The 25,455-nt window shown below is 45.5% G+C and overlaps 1 protein-coding gene across 2 annotated transcripts in view; it reads left to right on the forward strand.

Moving 5' to 3' along the window:
* Nucleotides 1-16,584, forward strand: part of TRPM8 (transient receptor potential cation channel subfamily M member 8) — a 91,737-nt gene extending 75,153 nt beyond the window's left edge. The window contains exons 22-25 of one of the 2 annotated variants that reach the window (XM_006053728.4): nucleotides 3,177-3,276; nucleotides 4,358-4,391; nucleotides 10,736-10,828; nucleotides 13,859-16,584. In XM_006053728.4, the coding sequence (XP_006053790.4) occupies nucleotides 3,177-3,276; nucleotides 4,358-4,391; nucleotides 10,736-10,786 (185 nt within the window). In that variant the 3' untranslated portion in view covers nucleotides 10,787-10,828; nucleotides 13,859-16,584. The remainder of the gene's footprint in view (nucleotides 1-3,176; nucleotides 3,277-4,357; nucleotides 4,392-10,735; nucleotides 10,829-13,858) is intronic. The other variant, XM_044945324.2, reaches the window with a different exon arrangement.
* Nucleotides 16,585-25,455: the final 8,871 nt, after the last annotated feature.

A 25,455-nucleotide genomic window follows, 5' to 3' on the forward strand; every position in this document is an offset into this window, starting at 1 on the left:
TTAGCATCAGTCCTTCCAATGAATATTGAGTGTTGATTTCCTTTAGGATGGACTGGTTTGATCTCCCTGCAGTCCAAGGGACTCTCCAGTCTTCTCCAATTAAAATAGATAAATAGACAAAGTGAAAACAAATCCCCCAACCTGGCCAGCAAGTGGACAGGAACTTCAACTAGGGAAAGCAAAGAAGGCAGAAATGAGCTGTGTTCATCTGCACCTGTCTCCTTGAAGGGCTCATCACAATTGGAGAAACAGTGAGCCAACGACGCCTTCTCCACACAGTTCTTAGTTTCAGGAAGGAATAAAGACATAATGGGGGATGGGGTGGAGGACAGGGTCCTCCAGCCACTGTGCAATGATGACAGAAGACAGGGAGCCAAGAGCCTCTTTACTCCCTGGAGATTTTGGGGCATCTGGTCACCACCTGCCCTCTTGTCTTTCTTTTGGGATGGCTAATTCCTGAACCACAGCATTCTGTGGCCGTCGACTCCCCTTACGGTAACTCATTTCCTACATTTGCTTTGCATTTGCCTCCAGTGATAGGAGAATCATGGGGTTTAAGCTTCACATGGCTCTTCTTTAGAGAAAAATGCAAGATTTTTCAAATAACTTTTCAGAAAAGGTAGACTCCAAGCTTCCCTCTTTAGTACTTTTGGGGCGATAATTTCAAGTGATGGTAAAATGTATGCTACCCAGTGATTACAGTTTTATAAAACCCATCATTTTTCATGAATGAAAAAGTATTTATTTATAGAGCATTTGAAAAATACAGAAAAGCTCAACTGAGGGTAAGAGCAGATGGGCTTCAGACGGTGAAGAATCTACCTGCAATGCAGGAGACCTGGGTTCGATCCCTGGGTTGGGAAGATCCCCTGGAGGAGGACATGACAACCCACTCCAGTATTTTTGCCTGGAGAATCCCCATGGATAGAGGGACCTGGCGGGCTGCAGTCCATGGGGTCACACACAGTTGGACACAACTGAGTGACTAAGCACAGCAGCACAGCACATCTAGAGATAAATATTGATAGCATATTGGTATTGATTCTGTTTTCCTTAGGTGGTTGTATGATAATTTGATTGCTGTGTACATACATATTCAAAATATAATTTGCTCATTTAACTAATAACCTCCCATAGAACATCTCCCATCACCATAAATATATACCTTTATGACAATTTTTAGCTGTGGAATATTCCAGCCTGTAAATATACTGTACTTCATTAAACCAATCCCTTGTTAAGCATGTATGGTTTCTCCTCTTTGGTTACTATGTCACACTATGATAAGCAGTTTTATATATTCATTTTTGAGTGCATCAGTGACTTTTTTTCCCTTTGAATTCTTTCCAGAGGAGAAATTTCTAGATACAGTGTATGTACATGTTGAAGTCTTTTGATATGTTTTTTCCCATCCCATCCCTCATTCCCTAAGGCTGTAACAGTTCACAAATTTTTCCCAGTATATGGGAAACCTGTTTACTCACCTCTTTGCCAACACACGGTACAGTCATTATTGTAGACCCTGCTCAGTTTCCAGTTTTGTTATGAAAATGCTATGTTATTGTCTCAGTCAACATTTCCTTGACTCTTAGAGAGGTTGGACATTTAGTCATTGGCCATTTTTGCTGTCTAGCCACCTAGTTCAGGAGCATCTATCCTTTTCCAGTTGATTATTAAGTTCTCCTATTGGGCTTCCACATACCTTTAGTTTGTGGAAAACAAATTGAGAATGACTTTGCTTGGAAAAATCCAGTTAAGAGGAATTCAGTTAGGAATTATTTTTTTAAGTGAATGACCACCATTGAAAAATAAATCTGGATTTGCTATCTGTGATCTGCTTCAATTCTGCCCCTTGCGTATTGGTTCTGCCTTTGACTCCCAATTAATTCTGTTTATACCTAGGAAAATCTTATAACAATTCCTAAACTCTAACATCTTGAAGAACAAATTTAAAACTAAACACTGCTGCTGCTGCTGCTAAGTCGCTTCAGTCGTGTCTGACTCTGTGACCCCGTAGACGGCAGCCCACCAGGCTCCCCCATCCCTGGGATTCTCCACGAAAGAACACTGGAGTGGGTTGCCATTTCCTTCTCCAATGCATGAAAGTGAAAAGTGAAAGTGAAATAGCTCAGTCGTGTCCAACTCTTAGCAACCCCATGGACTGCAGCCTACCAGGCTCCTCAATCCATGGGATTTATCTTATCTCAGAATAAGATAAAGTGCATGAACGTATGCACTTTTCTTTCCCCACAAATTCATATAGAGGATTGCTGTCCATTGCACTAGTCCTGGAAACACAGGTGACACGTTGATCTGTTCTTTTGTTTGCATGCCATCTGAAAAGCTAAGTCACTGTAAAAAGTGTTAGTTGCTCAGTTGTGTCTGACTCTTTCTGACCCCATGGACTGTAGCCCCGGACTCCTTAGTCCATGGAATTCTCCAGGCAAGAATACTGGAGTGGGTTGCCATTTCCTTCTCCAGGGGAACTTCCCAACCCAGGGATCGAACCTGGGTCTGCTGCATTGCAGGCAGACTCTTTACTGTCTGAGCCACCAGGGAAGCCTTACTGTTAAAAAAAAAAAAAAATGAAGTAAAAATCTTGCTGGAACATTCCCCAGGCCAATTTTGCAGCACACCTGGGTTAGGTGAGAGGAAAAGACTAAACATAAGATTTTCCTTGAGGTCTACACCCAGATTGCATATTTCAAGAGGATAGGAATGAAGTCCAGGGATGATTCTCCTCTCCTCCAAAGTTTCTACCCCAGCATTAGGTTGAGAATAGACAATCCATCAGTAATTATCCAACTGAATAATCAGTGTAGCATTCTGATGTCATCAAAATGGGATGTAGGAAATGTGAGAACCAAATCGACTAGTGAAATGATTTTGTTAAGTCACAAGACACACAGATGGACTATGGCTGGATCTCGGTTTAGAATGAAAATTACATTCCTATTTCATGCAAGCTCCAATTCCTCATTGTTACCAAGAAATTCATTACTCTTCCATTGCTCTGCTGCAGTCACTAGTGAGTAACATTAGTCAGATCAGCCTGTGCAGGACGAATCCAATTCCTTTGGTTCCAGAGTATGGCAAAATGCCTAGCAGGTGTTGATTTAGAAGGGAAGTGGGTAAGTGAAACAATTTGAATGTTTTTCTTTGTCTCATTATTCAAGGTTTCAGAAATGAAGACAACATGACTCTGGCATGGGAGGGTGTCATGAAAGAAAATTACCTTGTCAAGATCAACACAAAAGCCAGCGACCCGTCAGAGGAGTATGTCAGCTGTTTATTCCTGCTTTGTGAGGCTCCCCTTGTGTAGGGAACCTAGCAGATCACAGGCAGCTTACTTGAACAAACTCTGTGTAAAGAAAATCTGCACCAGAGAGCAGCAGCATAAGGCTCAGACAGCCAAAGGTGACAAACAGAAGGGTGTGTCAGCCTTCCAGGAAGGGCAAAACCTCCCCACCTGCTATCTGATGGCCCTCCTGATTGCAGGGGAGAAAGAGGTGTTGATATTTGGAACTTGCAAGGCAACGCCATGGACCGGGTGCCCAGAGCATGGGTCCCTGTGCCATAGCTGCAGAGGTGAATACTGGGAAGATCCACAGATCATGGGCAGCAGTCATTACTTCACAGGGTCCACACATGTATCTCTGCGAGGAAGAAACAGAGAGATTAGAAGATGGCAAAGCCCTTGGGTTGATCTGTCACAGACTTTTGTCCCTGAGAAGTCCTGAGCATCCTCTATGAGGCACATGGAGTTGCTGTAAACATCCCATAGAACTAGACACATAACTCCCTCCATAGATGGTCCACGAAGAATGTGGGCTGCAGGGTCTCCAGGAGCATGCCCTTTGAACTTAAAGTGGGGTTAACAGGGTTAATAGTCAAAGTGTAATTCTAACGGACAGCTCCAGACACACCTCGGAATTCGTCTAAGGAAGGGTAAACATAAGAGCAACTACTCCCTTTGTTAGGCTTAACACAGCTATCGGGAGCATGGGACGTGAGGCATACTTTTCTCTTTGAGCAATTAGCAGAGGCCTCTATCCTCCTCCGTCCCTGGACTCAGAGATCTTAGTTTTGGAAGGAAGGAATGGACATTACGTGTCATCTTCCACCCCCCACCCACATCAACAAAGGTTGCATCAATTTGCTGTCCTTCCAACTGGGACAAGAATGCAATTCTGCTTTGATTGGGTATTTGGAAGAAAGTAAAAATGATAAAAGCAGCTGATGTTAATTTAGTTGAAGATGAAAATGATCTGTATTTTGTTCTTTAAAATGGAGCCTAATAACCCTTTTTTTTTTCTCCCTCTCTCTCTGTTCTCTCTCTTTTTAAACATCTTTGAAGAATAAGGCATCGTTTTAGACAGCTGGATACAAAGGTAGGGTCCTGTTTATAGTTTGGGAAATATTTTTTAAACTCTATTATCTTTGAGCTTTCAGCTAGAGGCCAGTGTCCAAAAATAAATGAAGTTAATTGTTTTGAAAAATGGATATGACCCTCTTCTGTGTTCAGTTGTCTTCGTTCACTGTGTAAAGTCTGACTGCTGGGACAAAATTGCTTCTCAGACGTTCCTAGCCCACGTGGGAATAATCCTGAATCCCATTTCTACAACGTCTGAAATTTCTCCTGCTTCTGTCTAACCCAGGACCCCATTTCTCTTTTTCTCTCAAGAGAAAGATGCTTGCAATGACAAGGAGCACCAGGCAGGCTCAGAAAAGCAGCTTGGGAGCCTGGGAGCCTCTATGCCAGTCTTTGTTGCCATTCTAATTTGTCACCTACTGAATTTGAATTATGAATGCGTGAATACACACATAAATGTCAAGCCTAGAGAGGGAATGCCCACCTCCATCCTGAGCTGGGCAGCTGGAAATTATGATTTGGTTCAGGAGAAGTGGCATTCGATTCATAAATACTGGCTCCCTGTTAGACTCTGAGGAGGAGGTGGTGTCTCTCTTATCGTGGCGTTTTGAGGATGGGCCCTGGGTGTTGCAGTCACATGTCACATTTGCTGCTTCCTGCCTTGCTGCCCCCAGGATGTGCCGTTTCACTGCTGATAATACCCCATCAGGGGTGGCAGGGTCTCCAGTACCCAAATCCCCTCCTGTAGGAGGGTCTCAAGGAACATTGAATAAATGAACCAAAAGTGCTCTTTTCAGAGCTCTAACTGATGATGTATCCAGTCCACAATTCCTTGCATATGTATTTCTGTGTTAGTTATCAGCAGCATGTAAAACATCTGAGGCCATGTGTCCGTGGGTCTCCCTTCCTGCGCTCTGGTCCCGTGCAGGATGCTGAACTGATGCCTGGAAGCTTCCTACCTGTGCCCCCTGCCCCCATGGCTTGTCTCTTCCTTCATCTCCTTCCCTCCCCTGGAGCCGCCTGCTCCATACATTGGTGTCAACCACTCAGGATGATGGTACATTCTGTGTAGAATGTTTTTGTCACAATAAGCTTTACTTCCCTACAGTTTAGGGACTTCAAACAACCATCTTATTTCCCTCTTGCTTTTCTGGATCAGGAGTTTGGAAAGGGAACAGCTGGGCAGTTCTTCTGCTTCTTGTCGTCTCAGCTGGGTTTACGGGGCTGGATTCAACTGGCAGTAAGGCCGACACCTGGCCCCTTGGTGCTCCTCCTCATTGCTTTTCTCCCCACATGACCTCTGATCTATGTAGCTTGGGCATCTTGGGTCAGTTCCCTTTGTTCCTTAGGGGCTGGCTTCCAAGACTGAGGAAGCGCTCCCCAAGGTGGGACCTGGACCTGGCATGACATTGAGTAAAGAAGCCCCAGGCCAACTGAGATCTAGCTGGGGGAAGAGTTAATGCCACGCGTCCATCCTCTACCCCTTGAGATGGGAGTGACGCATAGACATGGAGAGATGTGACAGCTATCTTTGGAACCACACCATCACACAAGAGTATATCCTGTTTCAACTGCTCTCCTTCTGATGTTGTACTATTGCTGGTTTTTAATTGAGTGACTAGGAAGACCCCTAGTATGCTAAGGCTGTATATCGTCACCCTGCTCATTTAACTTCTATGCAGAGTACATTATGAGAAATGCCAGACTGGATGAAGCACAAGCTAGAATCAAGATTGCTGGGAGAAATATCAATAACCTCAGATATGCAGATAACACCACCCTTATGATAGAAAGTGAAGAGGAACTAAGTGAAGGAAGAAGAGGAAAGTGAAGAAGAGCCTCTTGACGAAGGTGAAAGAGGAGAGTGAAAAAGCTGGCTTAAAACTCAACATTCAGAAAACTAAGGTCATGGCATCCAGTCCCATCACTTTATGGCAAATAGATGGGGAAACAATGGAAACAGTGACAGCTTTTATTTTCTTGGGCTCCAAAATTACTCTAGATGGTGAAGCAGCCATGAAATGAAAAGATTGCTTGCTCCTCAGAAGAAAAGCTGTTACAAACCCAGACAGCATATTAAAAAGCACAGCATTGCTTTGCCAACAAAGGTCCGTCTAGTTAAAGCTATGGCTTTTCTGGTAGCCATGTATGGATGTGAGAAATGGACCATAAAGAAGGCTGAGGGCCAAAGAATTGATGTTTTTGAACTGTAGTATTGGAGAAGACTCTTGAGAGTCCCTTGGACTGCAAGGAGATCCAATCAGTCCATCCTAAAGGAAATCAATCCTGAATATTCATTGGAAGGACTGATGCTGAAGCAGAAATTCCAATCCTTTGGCCACCTGATGTGAAGAGCTGACTCATTGGAAAAGTCCCTGATGCTGGGAAAGATTGAAGATGGGAGGAGAAGGGGACAACAGAGGATGAGATGGTTGGATGGCATCACTAACTCAATGCATGAGTTTGAGCAAACTCCAAGAGATGGTGAGGGACAGGGAAGCCTGGTATGCTGTGGTCTGTGGGATCTCAAAGAGTTGGAGATGACTGAGCCATTGAACAGGGAAGACACCATTGGGCTAAGTGCCATCAAAGCAGACATGGCCCCCAAATTTCATGAATGGACCCTTTGTTGAATGTTTTGAGTGTGGGAGCATTTTCAGGCAGAATTATGTAGGATTAAGTAGGAATAACATTTTGCAGTATCAGGCGTGTTTTCCAGATTGCCTGAGTCTACAGTATCAGGGAACAAGGTCAGCAGCTGTGAAGATCCTCAGTCCAGAGAGGCATGGAATGTTCTAGACTAGAGAGGGACAGTGTGAACGAGGGGGAACCCCGAGTGGGAAGAAGGGGGAAGTTATTCGTCCTGTGAGGGAACTTGTTGGCCTCTTTTAGGGATGTGTTTTATTCCCCCACAAACCTCTGGGGACACTCCCTTCAAAGAGCCCTCTGAGCAGTCAGAGTGGCCACATAAGAGGGACTTAAACAGTTTGGCTTGGGAATAGAGGTATGAGGCATGTGTCTAGATGTGTGTGTCTGTATGTAGAGAAAACGGGCTATTTTTGGTTATTCTGTTGCTTTACTTGTGAGTCCATTTGAGGTGGCTTTGGAGAGAGTCAATGGAAAGTGGACTTGGGGTTGAACTCAACCTTCTGTGTGCCTTGCTGGGGGGCATTGCAGAACCTGGGCAGGATGGCAACATGGGGATGGAGCAGAGTGGGACTGGGGTCAGAGGTCAGCCGGACATCTGGGCACTGGTCCAGCTGAACTGATTCCCAGGGTTCAGGGAGGCCTCCTAGTCGGTGAGCTTCTGGGAGGGTTGGGGTGATCCGGTGGTGGGGGCGGTGGGCCTGAGCAGTGGGGGCTGTGGGGGCTGCTGAGGGGGTCCCAGATGGTTGCAGTCACAGTTGGGGGCTGTCCACACATACGTGTGAGCCTGGGTTCTGTGGGGCCTTCAGGGGAGGGCCTTGGGTCAAGGCCCCTTGGCGTCTCTCTGGCTGTGGAGCTCAGCCTCTTTGTGGCTCTTATAAGAAGCCCCCCACATGCTGCATTTTGCAGGTTTTGGTAGAATTTAGGCAGATCCCTTCAGTGTTCTTGCCTGGAGAATCCCAGGGATGGAGGAGCCTGGTGGGCTGCTGTCTATGGGGTCGCACGGAGTTGGACACGACTGAAGCGACTTAGCAGCAGCAGCAGCAGCAGCAGGCAGATCCCTGGGAAATCATAAACCACACAACACAGAGCCCTCGGCCCCACCCACGGATTTCACTGCCTCTCTCCCCTCTCTTGGGGCTTCCCTGGTGGCTCAGACGGTAAAGCGTCTGCCTGCAATGCGGGAGACCTGGGTTCGATTCCTGGGTTGGGAAGATCCCCCGGAGAAGGAAATGGCAATCCACTCAGCAGCACTCTTGCCTGGAAAATCTCATGGACAGACGAGCCTGATAAGCTACAGTCCATGGGGTCGCAAAGAGTCAGACACGACTTCACTTTCACTTTCACTTTCTCCCCTCTCTAGTCCTGCCACCACCCTCTCTCCTTTTTATCTCCTCCCCCATCCTCTGTGCCTTCTCCTCTGAACAACAAAAAGTTTCTCCTTCATATCCGAAGAGAATTTTAGGGCTGGCCACTTGTTTCTTGAGCAAGCTCTTGATGTCTTCAGTTCAGTTCAGTTCAGTCACTCAGTCATGTCTGACTCTTTGCGACCCCATGAATCGCAGCACGCCAGGCCTCTCTGTCCATCACCAACTCCCGGAGTTCACTCAAACTCACATCCATTGAGTCGGTGATGCCATCCAGCCATCTCATCCTCTGTCATCCCCTTCTCCTCCTGCCCCCAATCCCTCCCAGCATCAGAGTTTTTTCCAATGAGTCAACTCTACGCATGAGGTGGCCAAAGTATTGGAGTTTCAGCATTAGCATCATTCCTTCCAAAGAACACCCAGGGCTGATCTCCTTTAGAATGGACTGGTTGGGTCTTCTTGCAGTCCAAGGGACTCTCAGGAGTCTTCTCCAACACCACAGTTCAAAAGCATCAATTCTTCGGCGCTCAGCCTTCTTCACAGTCCAACTCTCACATCCATACATGACCACTGAAAAAAACATAGCCTTGACTAGATGGACCTTTGTTGGCAAAGTAATGTCTCTGCTTTTGAATATGCTATCTAGGTTGGTCATAACTTTCCTTCCAAGGAGTAAGCGTCTTTTAATTTCATGACTGCAATCACCATCTGCAGTGATTTTGGAGCCCCCCAAAATAAAGTCTGACACTGTTTCCACTGTTTTCTCATCTATTTCCCATGAAGTGATGGGACTGGATGCCATGATCTTCATTTTCTGAATGTTGAGCTTTAAGCCAACTTTTTCACTTTCCTCTTTCACTTTCATCAAGAGGCTTTTTAGTTCCTCTTCACTTTCTGCCATAAGGGTGGTGTCATCTGCATATCTGAGGTTATTGATATTTCTCCCGGCAATCTTGATTCCAGCTTGTGCTTCTTCCAGCCCAGCATTTCTCATGATGTACTCTGCATAGAAGTTAAATAAGCAAGGTGACAATATATAGCCTTGACATACTCCTTTTCCTATTTGGAACCAGTCTGTTGTTCCATGTCCAGTTCTAACTGTTGCTTCCTGACCTGCATACAGGTTTCTCAAGAGGCAGGTCAGGTGGTCTGGTATTCCCATCTCTTTCAGAATTTTCCACAGTGTAAACCATACTAAACAGTGTATTGAAGTGGTTTTACTGCAACAAATATAGAGATTTCTCCAAAGCCCTCCAGTAAAAAAAAACAAAAACAAAAACTCCATCTCATTCTTACACCAGAAAACAAAGTCATTCCTTGACCTTAAATCTGTAAGTAGGAATCTTACTATGCCTTCTTTAGTTTAGGCAGCCCTCATGGTTTCTTTTTGTCCTTTTCTAACCTCACAGTTAAATTATGAGGTTAATACTGGAAAGAAGCCATAGTTAAACTGAGAGTTTTCCTTGAGTGAATGATATAGCACGTTGGAAACCAACTGTACAGAGATTGCTTTATGTCTATAGCTTTTATCAAGTGTAACAATATGGCTTGTAATTTGAAGTGATCTTTATCATCTTCATGTATCTTGTGTAAAAACTTGTGAAATATGCATGTATTGAAAATAATTTTATCATACCTTTTACCTAAATTTGTTTTGCTATTTATACTGTGTTTTTGGTGAGGGGAGACACTTTATTTGCAAAAACTTGATTAATATTATATTATTTTCATTAGTGTTATGCTTTTATCAAAGCAAAGCTTTATTGATATCATTTATTGGCATTAGTTACATATACCATTATGATTTATATGTGTAAATTTATATCTATATATAGGTTATATATTATTTCTGTGTTGTTAAAAATCTCTCATTTCCATGTGGGAATCACTAGTGATTAAGATCTGTGCTTCCCTGATGACTCGGCGGTAAAGAATCTGCCTGTAGTGTAGGAGACACAGGTTGGATCCCTGGTTTGGGAAGATCCCCTGGAGAAGGGAATGGCAACCCACTCCAGTATTCTTGCCTGGAAAATCCCACAGAGAAGCCTGGTGGGCTACAGGCCATGGGGTCGCAAAGGAGTTGGGCATGACTTAGTGACTAAACAACAATAGCAAAAACTAATCCTAATTGGTGCTAATGCTTATTTACTAGTGATTTGATTTCAGAAAGTCTGTAGTGAACAAGCTCTGAAATATCACCTGTCTGGTATTCTGCCGTACTCCAGGCATGGGCCATACTTCTTATTTCATGTACAGTTAATCTGTTTCATGGAAAAGCCTTAGAGTTAAGATTTAAAATTTAAGTTGGAAAATTGATCTTAAGACTGGTTCTGTTTTTCCCCTTTCCAAGCTTAATGACCTCAAAGGTATTCTGAAAGAGATTGCTAATAAAATCAAATAAAACCGCATGGACTCTGATGGAGAAAAATTTAATTCTAGCAAGGTAAGTCATTTTAATAGCTTTCTTTTTTTTTTGATCTGAAAATTTACATATTTTGAGACTAATTCAAAATCATTATATTTTCTCAGTCATTTTATTTTCACATGTGATCAGATTTGCAAAATAACACTGGTGTAAAAAAAACAATCAAGGGATATAGAAAGGATAAAGGTGGAAACCCACCTCCCATAACTCCCCCTCATGCCCCCACTCCAAGACTGTTCCCTGGTCCAAGGTGAGCACTGATAGCATCCTTTTGAAACTCTAAAAAAAAACTTGCAAATTGTATAGCTATTTTGACATTAATTGAATCAAGATCAGACTATTCAAAGAGTTGGCCTTTTTTTTTTTTTCTTTAACTTAACTCTAGATCATGAGTGTCTTTACAGATCTGTGCTTCAAATATGTACCTCATTCTCATGGTGCATCATTGATGATTATTGCTGTAGGGGATACACAGAAGTCTGGGTCTTTTGGTTGGTTTATTTTCTCTCAACAAATTCATGTTGATCACATCTTACTACCAAAAATGTTTTAGTAAAGCTTTTAGATTTGGGGGGCTTCCCTGATAATTCAGACAGGTAAAGAATCTCCCTGCAATGTTGGGAGACCCTGGGTCAGGAAGATGCCCTGGAGAAGGGAATGGCTACCCACTCCAGGATTCTTCCTTGGAGAATTCCATGGATAGAGGAGCCTGGCAGGTTACAGTCCATGGGATCACAAAGAGTCGACTGAGCCACTAACGCTTTCTTTCACTTTCAAGGTTTTTAGCAATAGCTCATTTACACAATAAAAATGTAATTCAGTTAACTGGCAAAATTGAGCCCAAGGCTTTGCACCATGATCTGAGCATTTACTTTAATTAAGTTTTCTCAATACCTGTCCAAATGCTGAAACCAAATGTTAACAATGTTGTTAGGGAGTTGTAGAGCTAGGAGGAAACAGCTATGAGCATTCCATTTGATTAGAATTTTTTTGAGAAAGTGAATTGCATGGAATGGAAACACAATTAAGGCTCCCTTCCACCTTCCCTCTTCCCCTTCGTGTTTACTGAGCACCTTCTAAGTGCTGAGGCTCAGACTCTGATTTCTACCTTTGCATACATCCTCTCACAGCAGAATTTCTATTCACAGAGTGGCTGTGTTATAAGGGTAACTGTATTAGGACCTATTTGGTTTATCTGGTCACTCAACACTTTTCCTTGGGTTCTGACAATTACAGATCATATTCTAAGCCCTCTATCCTGGAAGATTTTGTAAGGGCAAGATTGGCGCATATTTTATTTGCATATTTATTTTGTGTGGAAGCAGGGATAGCCTCACAAGTTGCTCAAGAAAACAAACCTTGTACATTTAGGAAGAATGCATTTCAACTCTTCCATCATGGTGTTTCACGAACACAGTGTCATACTTTACAGTAAATTATAATTCGAGTTTTGAAGCATTTGTTATTTTGTTTATGAGCTGAGCCATAGAAAGAGCAATTAGGAAGTGATGAAACAATCCAAAATGATTAAAAAATCCATAGAGGTGTAACAATCAGAAAAGATGTACTCATCCACCTCTTAAAGCTCTAATCTCATCTCTTTTTTTTTTTCCAAAAGTGTTGACTATGAGGAAAATGAGCGCATAGACTGGTTTCTTAGCAACCTGCTCTTTGCTTAGACTTAATTTTTTTTAAGGTAGGGAGAGTTAATTCATTGGTGAATGAAGATGAATCGGGAGAAGGACATTACTTCATGTCCGTGTGGGCATCTGTGAACCTGGAGATGAGAAGAGCGTGAGAACACAGAGGCCTGAGATAGTCTTAACCACAGATATCTTTAGAAACAGTGCGCTTGGCACGTCCAGCTTGTTGGTATACTTTTTACTTCTGGGTAGAAGATCCATTTTCTTTTTTTGATGTCGTCTGTCTGGCATGTCCTTAAGAAGTTCGCAGAAAATGTAATTTTATAGGCAACCACCTACATGCTGCTAAAATATATATTTTTTGATTTTTTAAATTGAAGTATTGTTGCTATAAAATATTATATGTTATAAGTGTAGAGTATAGTGATTTGCAATTTTAAAGGTTAATTCTTTAAAAGTTAACTCTATTTATAGTAATTATAAAATGTTGGCTACATTCCCCGTGTTGTATAATATATCCGTGTAGGTTATTTTCTACCAATAGTTTGTACCTCTTACTCCCCTCCCCATATCCTGCCCCTCTCTCTTACCTCTCCCCACTGGTACATGGGGCTGAAATATTATTATTGTAGTGTCTCTCTGATACTGCTTTCTCTAGAGAGGTGAGGATATCTTTCCTAGGAGTAGGGTCAAGGAAGTGAATGCCAACTCAAGCGGGTCTAGGCTGGGCACCAGTGAAGGCAGGGCAGAAGGGGACACCTGGGGACAAGTCTTTATCAATTTGCCCATCGGGGCTCTCCATCTTGAATCAGCCTTTGATCCAATAACTTGGGATGAGATGTTTGGGTATAAATATTTCTTCCTCCCATGCTAAAATGGAAAGGAAGTAAGAACCAGGGTGAGAGAAAGCTATTTGTTTTCTCGTACCCTAACACCTTCCCTGAGGACGGGATGGAGTGAAGGTGGGGTGGGGAGTACTTCCTTTGGGTACCAGAAATCGTTTGGTCCTTCCATAATCATCCATCGGTTCTTGTGTTGGCCGCACTTAAACTCTAGCTCATCTCTTCGGTACATTATTGCAGTTCTTAATGTTGTTATCAACTCATCCTTGTGCAGAAATCACTCAGCAAATAGGGCACTTGGAAGCTTTCTGGGTCTTTTCTTTGAGTTGAGTCTTAACTATAGTCATTTTGTTTACATTGGCAAAGTGGTCAGAACTCACCTCTTTAAGGGAGGAAAAATGGTCATGTACTCGCTCCAGTGCTGAAAGGCAACGTCTCAGTGCCTGGTTTAGGCACTTAGGCCCTCTGTCAGTATGTTGCCAGTGTGTTTTGGAGCCAACAGTGTCCTGAGAACAGAAGAGGGAGATGGCTCTTAAGGCAGTGCTCTCCCTTTGTTTTCACAGGTCGCATCAGATGTCTGCATGGAGAAGATTTGAGGGATCCTGCTGAACAGTTGCATCTTGACAACAGCTGTGTTTCTGACTAAGCGAGAATTGTTCAGGCCCCTGGGTGCACCTTGATGGCTTTAATCACTCCAGTGTGCTCAGTCTGAGGAGAAAATGTGTCCCCGATTTCACTCAAGAAAATGGATGTAAAGGAAGAACATTTCCTGCTTCCCCCAGGCCGCCCTGTTGCTCTCCACGTCTCCGGGGCCAGAGCCCTCTGTGGATGGTCTGAGCTGCCCTGTGTTCTCCCGTTTCCTCCTCTTGTCCTCCTTGGACCCATGCATGCTAGGGAATGTCTCTCCTAGGAATAGCAACCTGGTCCTGCTTTCTCTCCTGGATCCTTACTTTGTCTTCAACTGATTCTCTTTTGTTTCCTTTTTTTTTTTTTTTTGTAATATGTGACTAGCTGTCACAGTGTTAAACGTTTCTGCAGTCAGGTCAGATTCTAAGATGTGCTACAGCTAGAGGACTCTGGTTTTTTTCAGGAGAAACTCTTATCATTGCTCTCTATGATTTTAATCATTAAAGCAGGTGATAAAGCATCGTCTTCCTGGACGTGCCCCAGGAACCCCACTTGACGGAAGTACCCTCTTCCTAGCAGTGTGAAAAGGCACCTGAAGGTGACCTCCCCAGAGGCGCGTCTGATTTTGTTTTCACTGAGTGTCCCCCTGCTTATTATTTTCCCATTATAAATAATTCATGGGTATGATAGGAAATTCCTGGGTATTGTACAAAACGTAGACTATGAGGAAAGTAGAAAATATAAACAGTCTCATTATCTGAAGATAATCACTGCTAACAAGTCAGGGTGTTTTTCCTTTTTTTTTTTCTATGCATGTTTTATGTCTCTTTTAAAATTTTATATAAAGTCAGCATACCACATATACATTTTACATAAGCTTTTTCACTTAATATTTTATCCAAAATGTACTCCTTATATACAGGGTCTTAAACTTTATATTAACACTTGCTTGCTATTCAGTCTCTAGTGATTTCTGCTATGTTGGTCATTAAAGGTGGTTTCTTGTTGCCCAATGGGGTGAGCATCTATGCGTATGAATCTTTTTCCACAGTTGGGAAAATTTCCCATGGCTAGATTCCCAGGAATATGTACTTCTTATTAAACTATTTATAAGTTTTTTTCCAGAAATGTTTAGCAAATACGAATTGTTAGCTTGATATCAGTTCAGTTCAGTTGCTCAGTTGTGTCCAACTCTTTGTGACCCCGTGGACTGTGGCATGCCAGGCCTCCCTGTCCATCACCAATTCCCGGAGTGCCAGGCCTCCCTGTCCATCACCAATTCCCGGAGTTTACTCAAATTCATGTACATTGAGTCAGTGATGCCATCCAACCATCTCATCCTCTGTCATCCCCTTCTCCTCCCGCCTTCAATATAAGTCTTATCAAACTATTTATAAGGCTTTTTCAGAAATGTTTAGCAAATGGGAATTATTAACATGATACAGAACCTAGAACTCCTAAGATAAAATATTGCATTTAATCCTTAGTTTAGGAAGAAACCAGTATACTTATTTCAGTATTATAGAGGGTGAGGGCATTGGTATAGAATTCAAGGTATTATGTTATTGAATGCCTGTAGTCCTAGCTTTGTCTGGAAGTGGTGTTTTCTTTGCACAAAAGAAGTACATAAAGTTATTTTAACATTCGTGATTAGTTTTTCCACTTTGAATAGAATGTACTCAGTGGCTAAAGAAGAAAATTTTAGAAGGAAGCTATTAAATGATTATCTCATTAGAAAAACTACAAAAGCATGAACCAAAAAAATGTTTTTCTGTTTTGTCTGGGCAGTAGTTAAAATGACTCCTCACAACACTCATGATGTTTGTAGGGAATGAACACAAATAAAAGGTGTCTTTTTACCTAAACTTCTTTAATGACCTGACAAGGAATCTTAGTGGTGGGGATGATCAATTCATGGTTTTGGATTCTGAAAGGTGGAATAAAATTTACTTGGCAAAAATTGTCGATGAATCGAATTTTCAAGTTTTCTCTGTTAGCGAGAGAATTTTGTTTTTGTTTCACCATGGCAACTAGAAGAACTGCCTTTTCTGAATCCACCAAGACGAGGCTTGTGTTATCGCCATAGTGACTGGAAAAAAAAACAAAGTATTTGGCCCTGTCCATAAGACCACGTAGAGAATGACAACCATCCCAACCTTTTATCCTCAATTCAAATGGTGAATGTGAATAAAATCAGTAACTTGAAAACCTCCTAGAAGATGAAACTTAGCATAACTCTTGGCTGATCTCCTTAAATGTGCTTGTCCCTGTGTTCACGTTTTCACAGACTGTGCTTTTGTTAGTGTAAGAAATAGGCCGTGTGCACATCAATATCGTGAGTAAAAGCAACTGCTCCGTTGACGCTAATGACGGAGAACTTGAACGACGCGCGGAGTTCACTTGGGGGAGCTGCCCAGTTGTTTCCAGCTCGGCTTGCCTGGCGGAGGTTTTCGCGTGGTTCCTCTCCGTGATCTCTGTGCAGGACAAGTCCTTGTTTTGGGTGCAGCTCATGAAAACAGCACGTGTCTTGGCTGCACCTCTAATCAAAGGTGCTGTCTTTGTATCTGGTACTGAAGGTGTCCTGGGCGTGTGTACACGGCTGCTGTTAGCCTTGCGGCTTGGTTCAAATGACTGTGTTGAATTAAATGAGGAGGAAATGTCATGGGTTGCCTTTGTCATTCTTCTGAGAATGGAAAAAAAATACAGTCCCTCCCTTCAGATTTATTTCTATGGGGATCTGACTCGCAGAGTTACATGAGCTGACTTTGATAAGCAGATAACTCGAGCATTCTGATCGCATGCAAGCAGAAGGCTGTCCCCCATGGTTCTGATTCTTGCCATCAGGGCCAGGTTTGGATTCATGGTCACTTTTTGGTGCCCCCGGTTGGGCACCCATCTATACCCCCAGGGTCTCCAGCTTCTGTGACTTGGTGACACCCTGCTAGGTCACCACCCTTCAGATACGTGTGGCTGTTTCTGAACTTACAGGGTCTCCTGTGGGCTCAGGATCTGTCTTGGGGCCAAGATGGTGCCTTATGTCCACAACCCCACGTGCTCATGGAGGCTGGGGCCCAGACCCTGTTTCCTTGCGAAGGCAGAGTCCTCCAAAGCCACCTTGGTTCCAGACACAACTGGGGAATGTGTCTCCCACCTGCCGCCCCACCCCTTCATGGTCCATGTGGTGGACTGAACTCGGTGGTTGTTATGGACACAGCCTCTGCCCACAGCCTCCACCTCAAAAAGAAAAGGCTTAGGAGTTGGCCCTTCTGTTGAGCTGGGGCTGGATTTTGGACACAAACATCCCATTGCCTTCCCTGACCCACCCCAACCCAGGCACACGTGGACTGGACAGGTCTCTATTCTCCTGAAGATGGAAAACATGAGGGGCAAAACGGCCTTCAGTGGCCTGTGCCATTCATCCGTCAGACCTCGGTGGATGTTTCTGAACCATAGTTTAGGATCAAGCTGGGGCTTTGGGACTCCATGGGCTCATTTATAGCCTCAAATTTTTAATCAATGTTTTTGCCCCTGCAGAAGTCTTGTTTGACTAGGAGCAGTTTCCCTTATTTTTCTCATAATGTGCAATGTGTTGTCAGTAAGTGGCCACTGTGAATACTTCCTGGGGATTAAGAATAAAATAAAAAATAAAAATAAATCAAAATAAGAAAGGAACAGGAGGCCCTGCTCTCCACCATCTTACAATCCATTAGAGGAGATGAAAGTGAAGTCGCTCAGTTGTGTCAGACTGTTTGAGATCCCAAGGACTGTAGCCCACCAGGCTCCTCCGTCCATGGAATTTTCCAGGCAAGAGTACTGGAGTGGATTGCCATTTTCTTCTCCAGGGGATAGTCCCGACCCAGGGATCAAACCCAGGTCTCCTGCATTGCAGGCAAACGCTTTACTGTCTGAGCCACCAGGGAGACAAGATTGATTTAAGATAAACAGGGACTTGATGCTTCCTGGTGCTGCTGCTGCTAAGTCACTTCAGTTGTGTCTGACTCTGTGCGACCCCACAGACGGCAGCCCACCAGGCTCCCCCGTCCCTGGGATTCTCCAGGCAAGAACACTGGAGGGGGTTGCCATTTCCTTCTCCAATGCATGAAAGTGAAAAGTGAAAGCTTCCTGGTGGCTCAGTGGCAAAGAATCCACCTGCCAATGCAGGAGACCTGGGTTTGATCCTTGGGTCGAGAAGGTCCCCTGGAGTAGGAGATGACTACCCACTCCAGTATTCTTGTGGAGAATTCCAGGGACAGAGGAGCCTGGTGGGCTACATTCCATGAGGTTGCAAAGAGTCAGACATGACTGAATGACTAAGCATGCATGCATGCATGATGCTGCAGGCAGTAAGCTGAGTGCAAAGGCCATGAGTGTGGACCCAGGAGGGACTGTGTGGGGTGAAGGGTCCAAGAGACACCTGATCTTGCGGCAGATGGAGGAGACTGGCTTCCCTTAAATCCCTCTGTGTTTGTATCAAAGAAATGCCTTGAGAAGCTCCCTGGGGTAGACAGCAAGACCCAAGTAGCTAAAGCCAGTCACTGACTGCTGTTCACCAGCAGGGCTGAGGTGTTTGAAGTTGTTGGAGGTGGGGTGGATTGTGGCAGGATTATTGAGATGGGGACAGAGAAGAAAGATGAAGGCCAGGAGGGGTGTATTAAGGGGTGTGTAGGGTGTTGTTCTTGGGAGTGCCTCTTTATGATGGTACCAATCATCAGGAAAGAAATACAAACCAGGAAGGAATCATGGCAGCAGACAGAGAACACGTGCAGGGACCATATCGCACCTAGAGCCACCCACGGGCTCACATCACACTGGACCACTGCAACATCCTTCTATGTGTCTCCGTCACAGCACCCCCTCCTCCCGATCCTTGGCCCTGCCTGAGAGTCATCTTCCTGACACTCCCCACTGAGCATCCCGTGCCCCGCTCATGAGTCTCCAATGGTTCCCCACTGAATTCCTGCCCAAATCCCAGAAAGGGAGCTTATGACTGGGGCAGTCTGGCCCCCACCCACCTCTGCAGACACACGATGTGACCTCCTGGCCTAGTCCCCAACCTCCAGGAACAGCTGTCCATGTAGCTCTCCTGGTCTGAGTCAAATGCTGTGTCTTCCTCCCAGCCTGTTTCTTACCACTGACCATCCAGTATCCTATATCCCAGGAAAGCCACACGCCTTCTGTGGTTTTGCTATGTGCCTCAATGGATCATTTACTAGGGAACAGAAATCTGGGACACATTAACCTTGCTGTGAATCCTAGTTTCACTGCTTTCTGGCTATGTGACTTTGGGAAGGTTACTTAAATTTTCTGTGCCTCAATTTCAGTTCAGTTCAGTTGCTCAGTTGTGTCCGACTCTTTGCGACCCCATGAACTGCAGCACACCAGGTGTCCCTGTCCATCACCAACTGCCGGAGTCTACCCAAACCCATGTCAATTGAGTTGGTGATGCCATCCAACCATCTCATCTGCTGTCATCCCCTTCTCCTCCTGCCCTCAATCTTTCCCAGCATCAGAATCTTTTCAAATCCATCAGCTCTTCACATCAAGTGGCCAAAGTATTGGAGTTTCAGCTTCAACATCAGTCCTTCCAATGAACACCCAGGACTGATATCCTTAGGATGGACTGGTTGGATCTCCTTGCAGTCCAAGGGGTGCTCAGGAGTCTTCTCCAACACCACAGTTCAAAAGCATCAATTCTTCTGTGCTCAGCATTCTTTATAGTCCAACTCTCACATCCATACATGATCACTGGAAAAGCCATAGCTTGACTAAACGGGCCTTTGTTGGCAAAGTAATGTCTCTGCTTTTTAATTTGCTGTCTAGGTTGGTCATAACTTTCCTTCCAAGGAGTAAGCATCTTTTAATTTCATGGCTGCAATCACCATCTGCAGTGATTTTGGAGCCCAAAAAACTAAAGTCAGCCACTGTTTCCCCATCTATTTGCCATGAAGTGATGGGACTGGATGCCACGATCTGAGTTTTCTGAATGTTGAACTTTAAGCCAATTTTTTCACTCTCCTCTTTCACTTTCATCAAGAGGCTCATTAGTTCTTCTTCACTTTCTGCCATAAGGGTGGTGTTATCTGCATATTTGAGGTTATTGATATTTCTCCCGGCAATCTTGGTTCTAGCTTGTGCTTCCTCCAGCCCAGTGTTTCTCATGATGTACTCTGCATATAAGTTAAATAAGCAGGGTGACAATATATAGCCTTGATGTACTCCTTTTCCTATTTGGAACCAGTCTGTTGTTCCATGTCTAGTTCTAACTGTTGCTTCCTGACCTGTAAACAGGTTTCTCAAGAGGCAGGTCAGGTGGTCTGGTATTTCCATCTCCTTCATAATTTTCCACAGTTTATTGTGATCCACAGTCAAAGGCTTTGGCATAGTCAATAAAGCAGAAATAGATGTTTTTCTGGAACTCTCTTGCTTTTTCAGTGATCCAGTGCCTCAATTTACTCATGTGTAAAATGACCTTCTTCCCTTCAGAGAGGTGGGAGGGTTAAATGAGGTAAGTTTAGAGGTGCTTAGGTCCAGGCTGGCGCTTCTTTACTGCTCAGTGAAGGCTTGTTGTTTTCCAGTCACTAAGTCGTGTCCGACTCTTTGTGACCCCACGAACTGCAGCATGCCAGGATTCCCTGTCCTCCTCTATCTCCCAGAGTTTGCTCAAACTCATGCCCATTGAGTCAGTGATGGTATCCAATCGCCTTATCTTCTGCCACCCCCTTCTCCTTTGACCTTCAATAATTCCCTGCATCAGAGTCTTTTCCGATGAGTTGGCTCTTTGCATCAGGTAGCCAAAGTATTGGAGCTTCAGCTTCAGCATCAGTCCTTCCAATGAATGTTCAGGGTTGATTTTCTTTAGAATTGACTTTTTTCCCTTCTATTTACCATGAAGTGATTCAATGAAGATTAGCACTCTTTATTGTCACCACTCTTAGTTTGTTCCTTTGTTCAAAATCTCTCTACCTCTCCTACTCTATTGTCAGGGCCCAACTTGGGAATCACCTCCTCCAGAAAGTCTGCCTTGACCCTGCACTCCCAGGGAAGCTCTGTCCTGAGAGAGTTTCCCAGCTTTTCTACCTCCTGGCCGTGTGGAAGATATGAGTACCAACGGGTCACCAGAGTGCTAGAGGGGACTTCTCGAGGCCACAGGCCCTGGCCATGTCCCCACCCAGCCACCCAGGAGCTGGAGGGTGAGCACCTCACTCACTGACCCCCTGCTTGGATGGGCATCTTGGCCAGGAACCTGTGGTTAATAGTTTCCAGCATGGTCCATTGTGGGTCTCACTCCCTCCCTCGCTGTGACCTTCCAGAGGGAAGGGCTTTGTGTTCCCCCTGTGTTTGGCTCACTGCATCTGGACAATGCCCGATCTATTGTGGGAGCTCAATTAGTCACCATTTTCCATGTGCCCTGTGGTCTCCTTATCAGTCTGTTCCTCCTCCCTTCTTGGCTGGTTAGAATGACTCATCCCTTCCCAGGTGGGCTCAGTGGTAAATAATCCACCTACCAACGCAGGAGATGCAAGAGACGTGGGTTTGATCACTGGGTTGGGAAGATCCCATGAAGTAGGAGATGGCAACCTGCTCTTGCAGGGAGGTCCCATGGGTGGAGGACCCTGGTGGTTCATGGGGTTGCAAAACAGCCAGACGTGACTGGGCAACTGAGCACATACACACACACCCCTAATTAAGTGCCATCCTGCCCTTGCCTTGCACCGCAGGCAGAAGTCACCAGTCCTTCCCATGTGAGTTTGGAACATGATTTGTAAACTTGACTGCAGCCCTCCCAGCCTGTTCATGAGGTGTCATGGTTGTTCTGTAGAAATCTGTCCTCCCACGGGTTTAGGAGCTCTTGTAGGACAAAGATCTGGTCTTTTATACGATTTCATTCATTTGTGCTCACAGACACACTCGCTGTGTGCCTCACCATGCCTGGATATTACAGAAACCCTGTCCCCAGGGATCTTACTGTCTGCAGGGAGTCCTGAGACTTGGGGGCTGATGGGGGCTGTAGTACAGGGGTCCAGGGGGCAGGTATGAGGGCCTCTCAACCTAGCTCTGGGGGAGAGGCAGGAGGGATTCCTCAGAACCAGCAAAGCGATAGAGAGGGTTAATCCAGGAGAGGAGGGGAGTGTCTGAAGCAGAGGGAACACACACAGCAGCAGGGACATGGTGGAAAGCAGGAACTTGAACCAGCTCGAGTATGCGTGCTAAGTTGCTTCAGGTGTATCTGACTCTATGTGACCCCATGGACTGTAGCCCACCAGACTCTTCTGTCCATGGGGATTCTTCGGACAAGAATAATGGAGTGGGCTGCCATTTCCTTCTCAAGGGGAATCTTCCTGACCCAGGGATCGAACACTCATCTCTTCTGTCTACTGCATTGTCAGGCAGGGAAGCCTGGGAAGCGCCGCCTGGGAAGCCCTTGAACCAGCTCACCTGGGCTCAAATCCTGATCCCAGAGTACACTTAGACCTGACCTGGCAAGAAGCCCTGACCCGCAGGATGTTAGCCTTGAACCTGTGGGTCCCTTATTAACTTCCTTTAAATTCTGGATTCTGTATTCTCCGCAAAACACTTCACCATGTGGTATGGGAAATTCACCCTTACATGTCGGGAAAGTTTAGCTGGGGAAGACAGCGACTAGCAGACACCTCCAGGGAGCCATGCTCACACAGGCAGAGAGGAGGGGGCTTCCTGCAGGGCACAGGGCACCGGCGTGGGGGCCACTGCGACACGTCTCCTTTCCACACTCAGCCAGAGTGCGTTCTTCACACAGACACACAGAGGAGCACTTGCTTTTATTTTGTGTGTTCATATTTTGTGTGTTCATTCGCTCAGTCACGTCCAACTCTTTGCTACGGACTGTAGCCCGCCAGGCTCCTCTGTCCATGGGATTCTCTAGGCAAGAATACTGCAGTGGGTTGCCATTTCCTACTTCAGGGGGGTTTATTTTAAAAATAAGCCAAAAAGGATGTAGCTCCCAAATTGAGATTTAATATATGTGTACACACACACACACACACACACACACACATATATACATCGTTCTGAGGTAGGAGAATAGTGTTTGCAGTAATTTTGTGTGCATGAATGTAAAACCTCATGTGCTCCTTTGTCTTCCTGCTGTTGTGTTAGTATTAGTCGCTTAGACGTGTCTGACTCTTTGCGACCCTATGGACTGTAGCCCACCAGTCTCCTCTGTCCATGGGGTTTCGCAGGCAAGGATACTGGAGTAGGTAGCCATTCCCTTCTCCAGGAGATGTTCTTGACCCAGGAATCGAACTCAGATCCTCAGGCAGATTCTTTACCATCTGAGCCGAGTACAAAAGAACAAATTGTGTTACGGTGCTGCAGTGACCCCAGCTGAATAGATGTTAAGCAGCAATGGTCTCTGTCCCCATTTCCTGTCCCCCTACCTCCTCCCCTGCACCCCCGCCCTAAGCCTCCTCCAGCCTTTCCCTTTCTCACTCTCTCCCTCCTTCCAGTTCAGCGCTGGCAGATGACTTTGATGTCTACTTAATTTTTCTTGGAGATGGGTGAAGAACAAGAGCGAAGCTGCCCTTCCACACTGACAGAGAGGCTTTTCGCCTCCAATTTCACCTCTCATGTCCCCTGGTTCAACCTCCGGGCACAGACAGCCCCCACCCCCCACCCCTTGCAAAGTGAAAATCCCCCGGGCGCCCTCAGCTTTGCCTTGAATCTGCTCGCAGAAGCTGCCAAGCTCTCTTATTATTCCAGAAATGGATTTTCTTTCAAGCTCCACTGTCAGTTTCTTTCAGGCAGATCAGGCGATTTATGGATGCTTAAGGAGCCGTGTGCCTTCAGTGACCCAGAACAGAAGACTCTCAGGAGTCCTGGCTCTGGTGGCAGGAGGGCGGGGGTCGTCAGCACACTCACGGGGTTTCCCTAACAGCCCACCTCCTCGGGGAGATCCTGGGCACAGCCTGCATTCTCTCTCCCTGCAGACCCCACGCTGTCTACCCACCATAGCCACAGTCTCTGACCCCTGCTGTCCTTGGAGAGTCTGGAAACAAGAGACTCTCATGGCAAATGAGGGTTGTTTCCAGGTCAGGAGAGTCATTTCCTTTCCACTTCGGAGAGCACTCGGCCTTCCGGCTCCAGAATCCTGGGCCATGTTCTTTCCTCTTGAGCTTTCCTCTGATCCGTCTGAAATGAGGCGACACCGTTTCTCCCCTGATTAAGCAAAGAGAGGCTTTCATTTTCAGACTTGTGGTGCATTTGACTTGGAGGGAAGCATTTGGGGGTTTGGTGAGGGGGAGATAAACTTACTTTCGTCAAGCACTCACTGCCTGCCTCTGGATGCAGTGTGCCCAGATTAATTCTCAAAGAACGAGGACACCTGTGGGTGAGCAGCTGCCTTTAAACCTCTCTGGGCTTTGGGCTCCTCATTAGAGGGAGGAGAAGTTGAGCTTCATCTCTCCCCAGGCCCTCCCCTCTCTGAAACACCAGCCTTCGCGGCTCCCTGGGTAGATGAGCAGAGCTTGGCTTTGGCCAGAATGCTGATGGATTTTCTCTTCTGGGTCATTTCGATGGCTTTGAGCTTATTTCTGTAAATGTGTCTTGGACGAGAGGGTGGATATGAACTGAGGAGTGCTGGCAATGATCTTCCCTCTCACCAGCCTGCCAGGCTTCAGAGGCTTCCTCAGGCCACCTCTTGTAGGAATGCTTATGGTGACAGGACTATGCGGGGATGGACACAGGCAGGCTAGTGGAAGGGAGAAGGGAGCCCAGATGTGAGGGAGTGTTTACAGAGAGTGGAGAGACTGAGGTCCTGGCCTGTGTGTATGTGTTTGTGTGTATGAATATGTGTGAAGCATGTGAACGCATATGTATGCATATGTGTTCATGTGAACATGTGCATATGTGAGTGTGCTTGTGTGTATGTCTGCATATGTGTGTGCACATATGTGTGTGCATGTGTGTGAAGCATATGCACACACGAGTGTGCATTGCACACATGTGTGAGTGTGTGCCTGTATGTGGGCACTGTGTGCACGTGTATGCATGCAATGTGTGCATGTGTGTGAACACACATGCACACATGCATGTGTGAGTGTGTGCGAGAGCACATGCATGTGGGAACACACATTCACATGTGTGCACATGTGTATGTGTGAACATTGTGTGTGCACACGTGTATACATATGTGCACGTGTTCATGCACGTGTGGACATGTGCTTGTGCATATGCACATTTGTAGGTATGTGTGCCCGTGCATGTGTGTGAGCACACATGCGTGTTCGTGTGTGTGCGTGCACACACAAACCATCTGGCACCCTCCTTGTTTTCCTCTGTCCCACTTGTTCTCTGCAGTGGCTGCCTCCAGACACATTATCCTGGAAACCTCTGGCTCCCCCTTGACTCCATCTCCTTCTTTGCCCTTGGTCAATAACCTTGCTTCCTCCTCCCACCCGCATTCCCATGGGCTCACTCGGCCACCCTCTTCCAGATTTGCGGGCACCCTGACACCCACTGAGGGGCCTTCCTTCCCGCTGCCCTTTGTCTTCTCCAA

This window comes from Bubalus bubalis, chromosome 6 (genome assembly GCF_019923935.1).
Source record: "Bubalus bubalis isolate 160015118507 breed Murrah chromosome 6, NDDB_SH_1, whole genome shotgun sequence".
NCBI classification, from domain to species: Eukaryota; Metazoa; Chordata; class Mammalia; order Artiodactyla; family Bovidae; genus Bubalus; species Bubalus bubalis.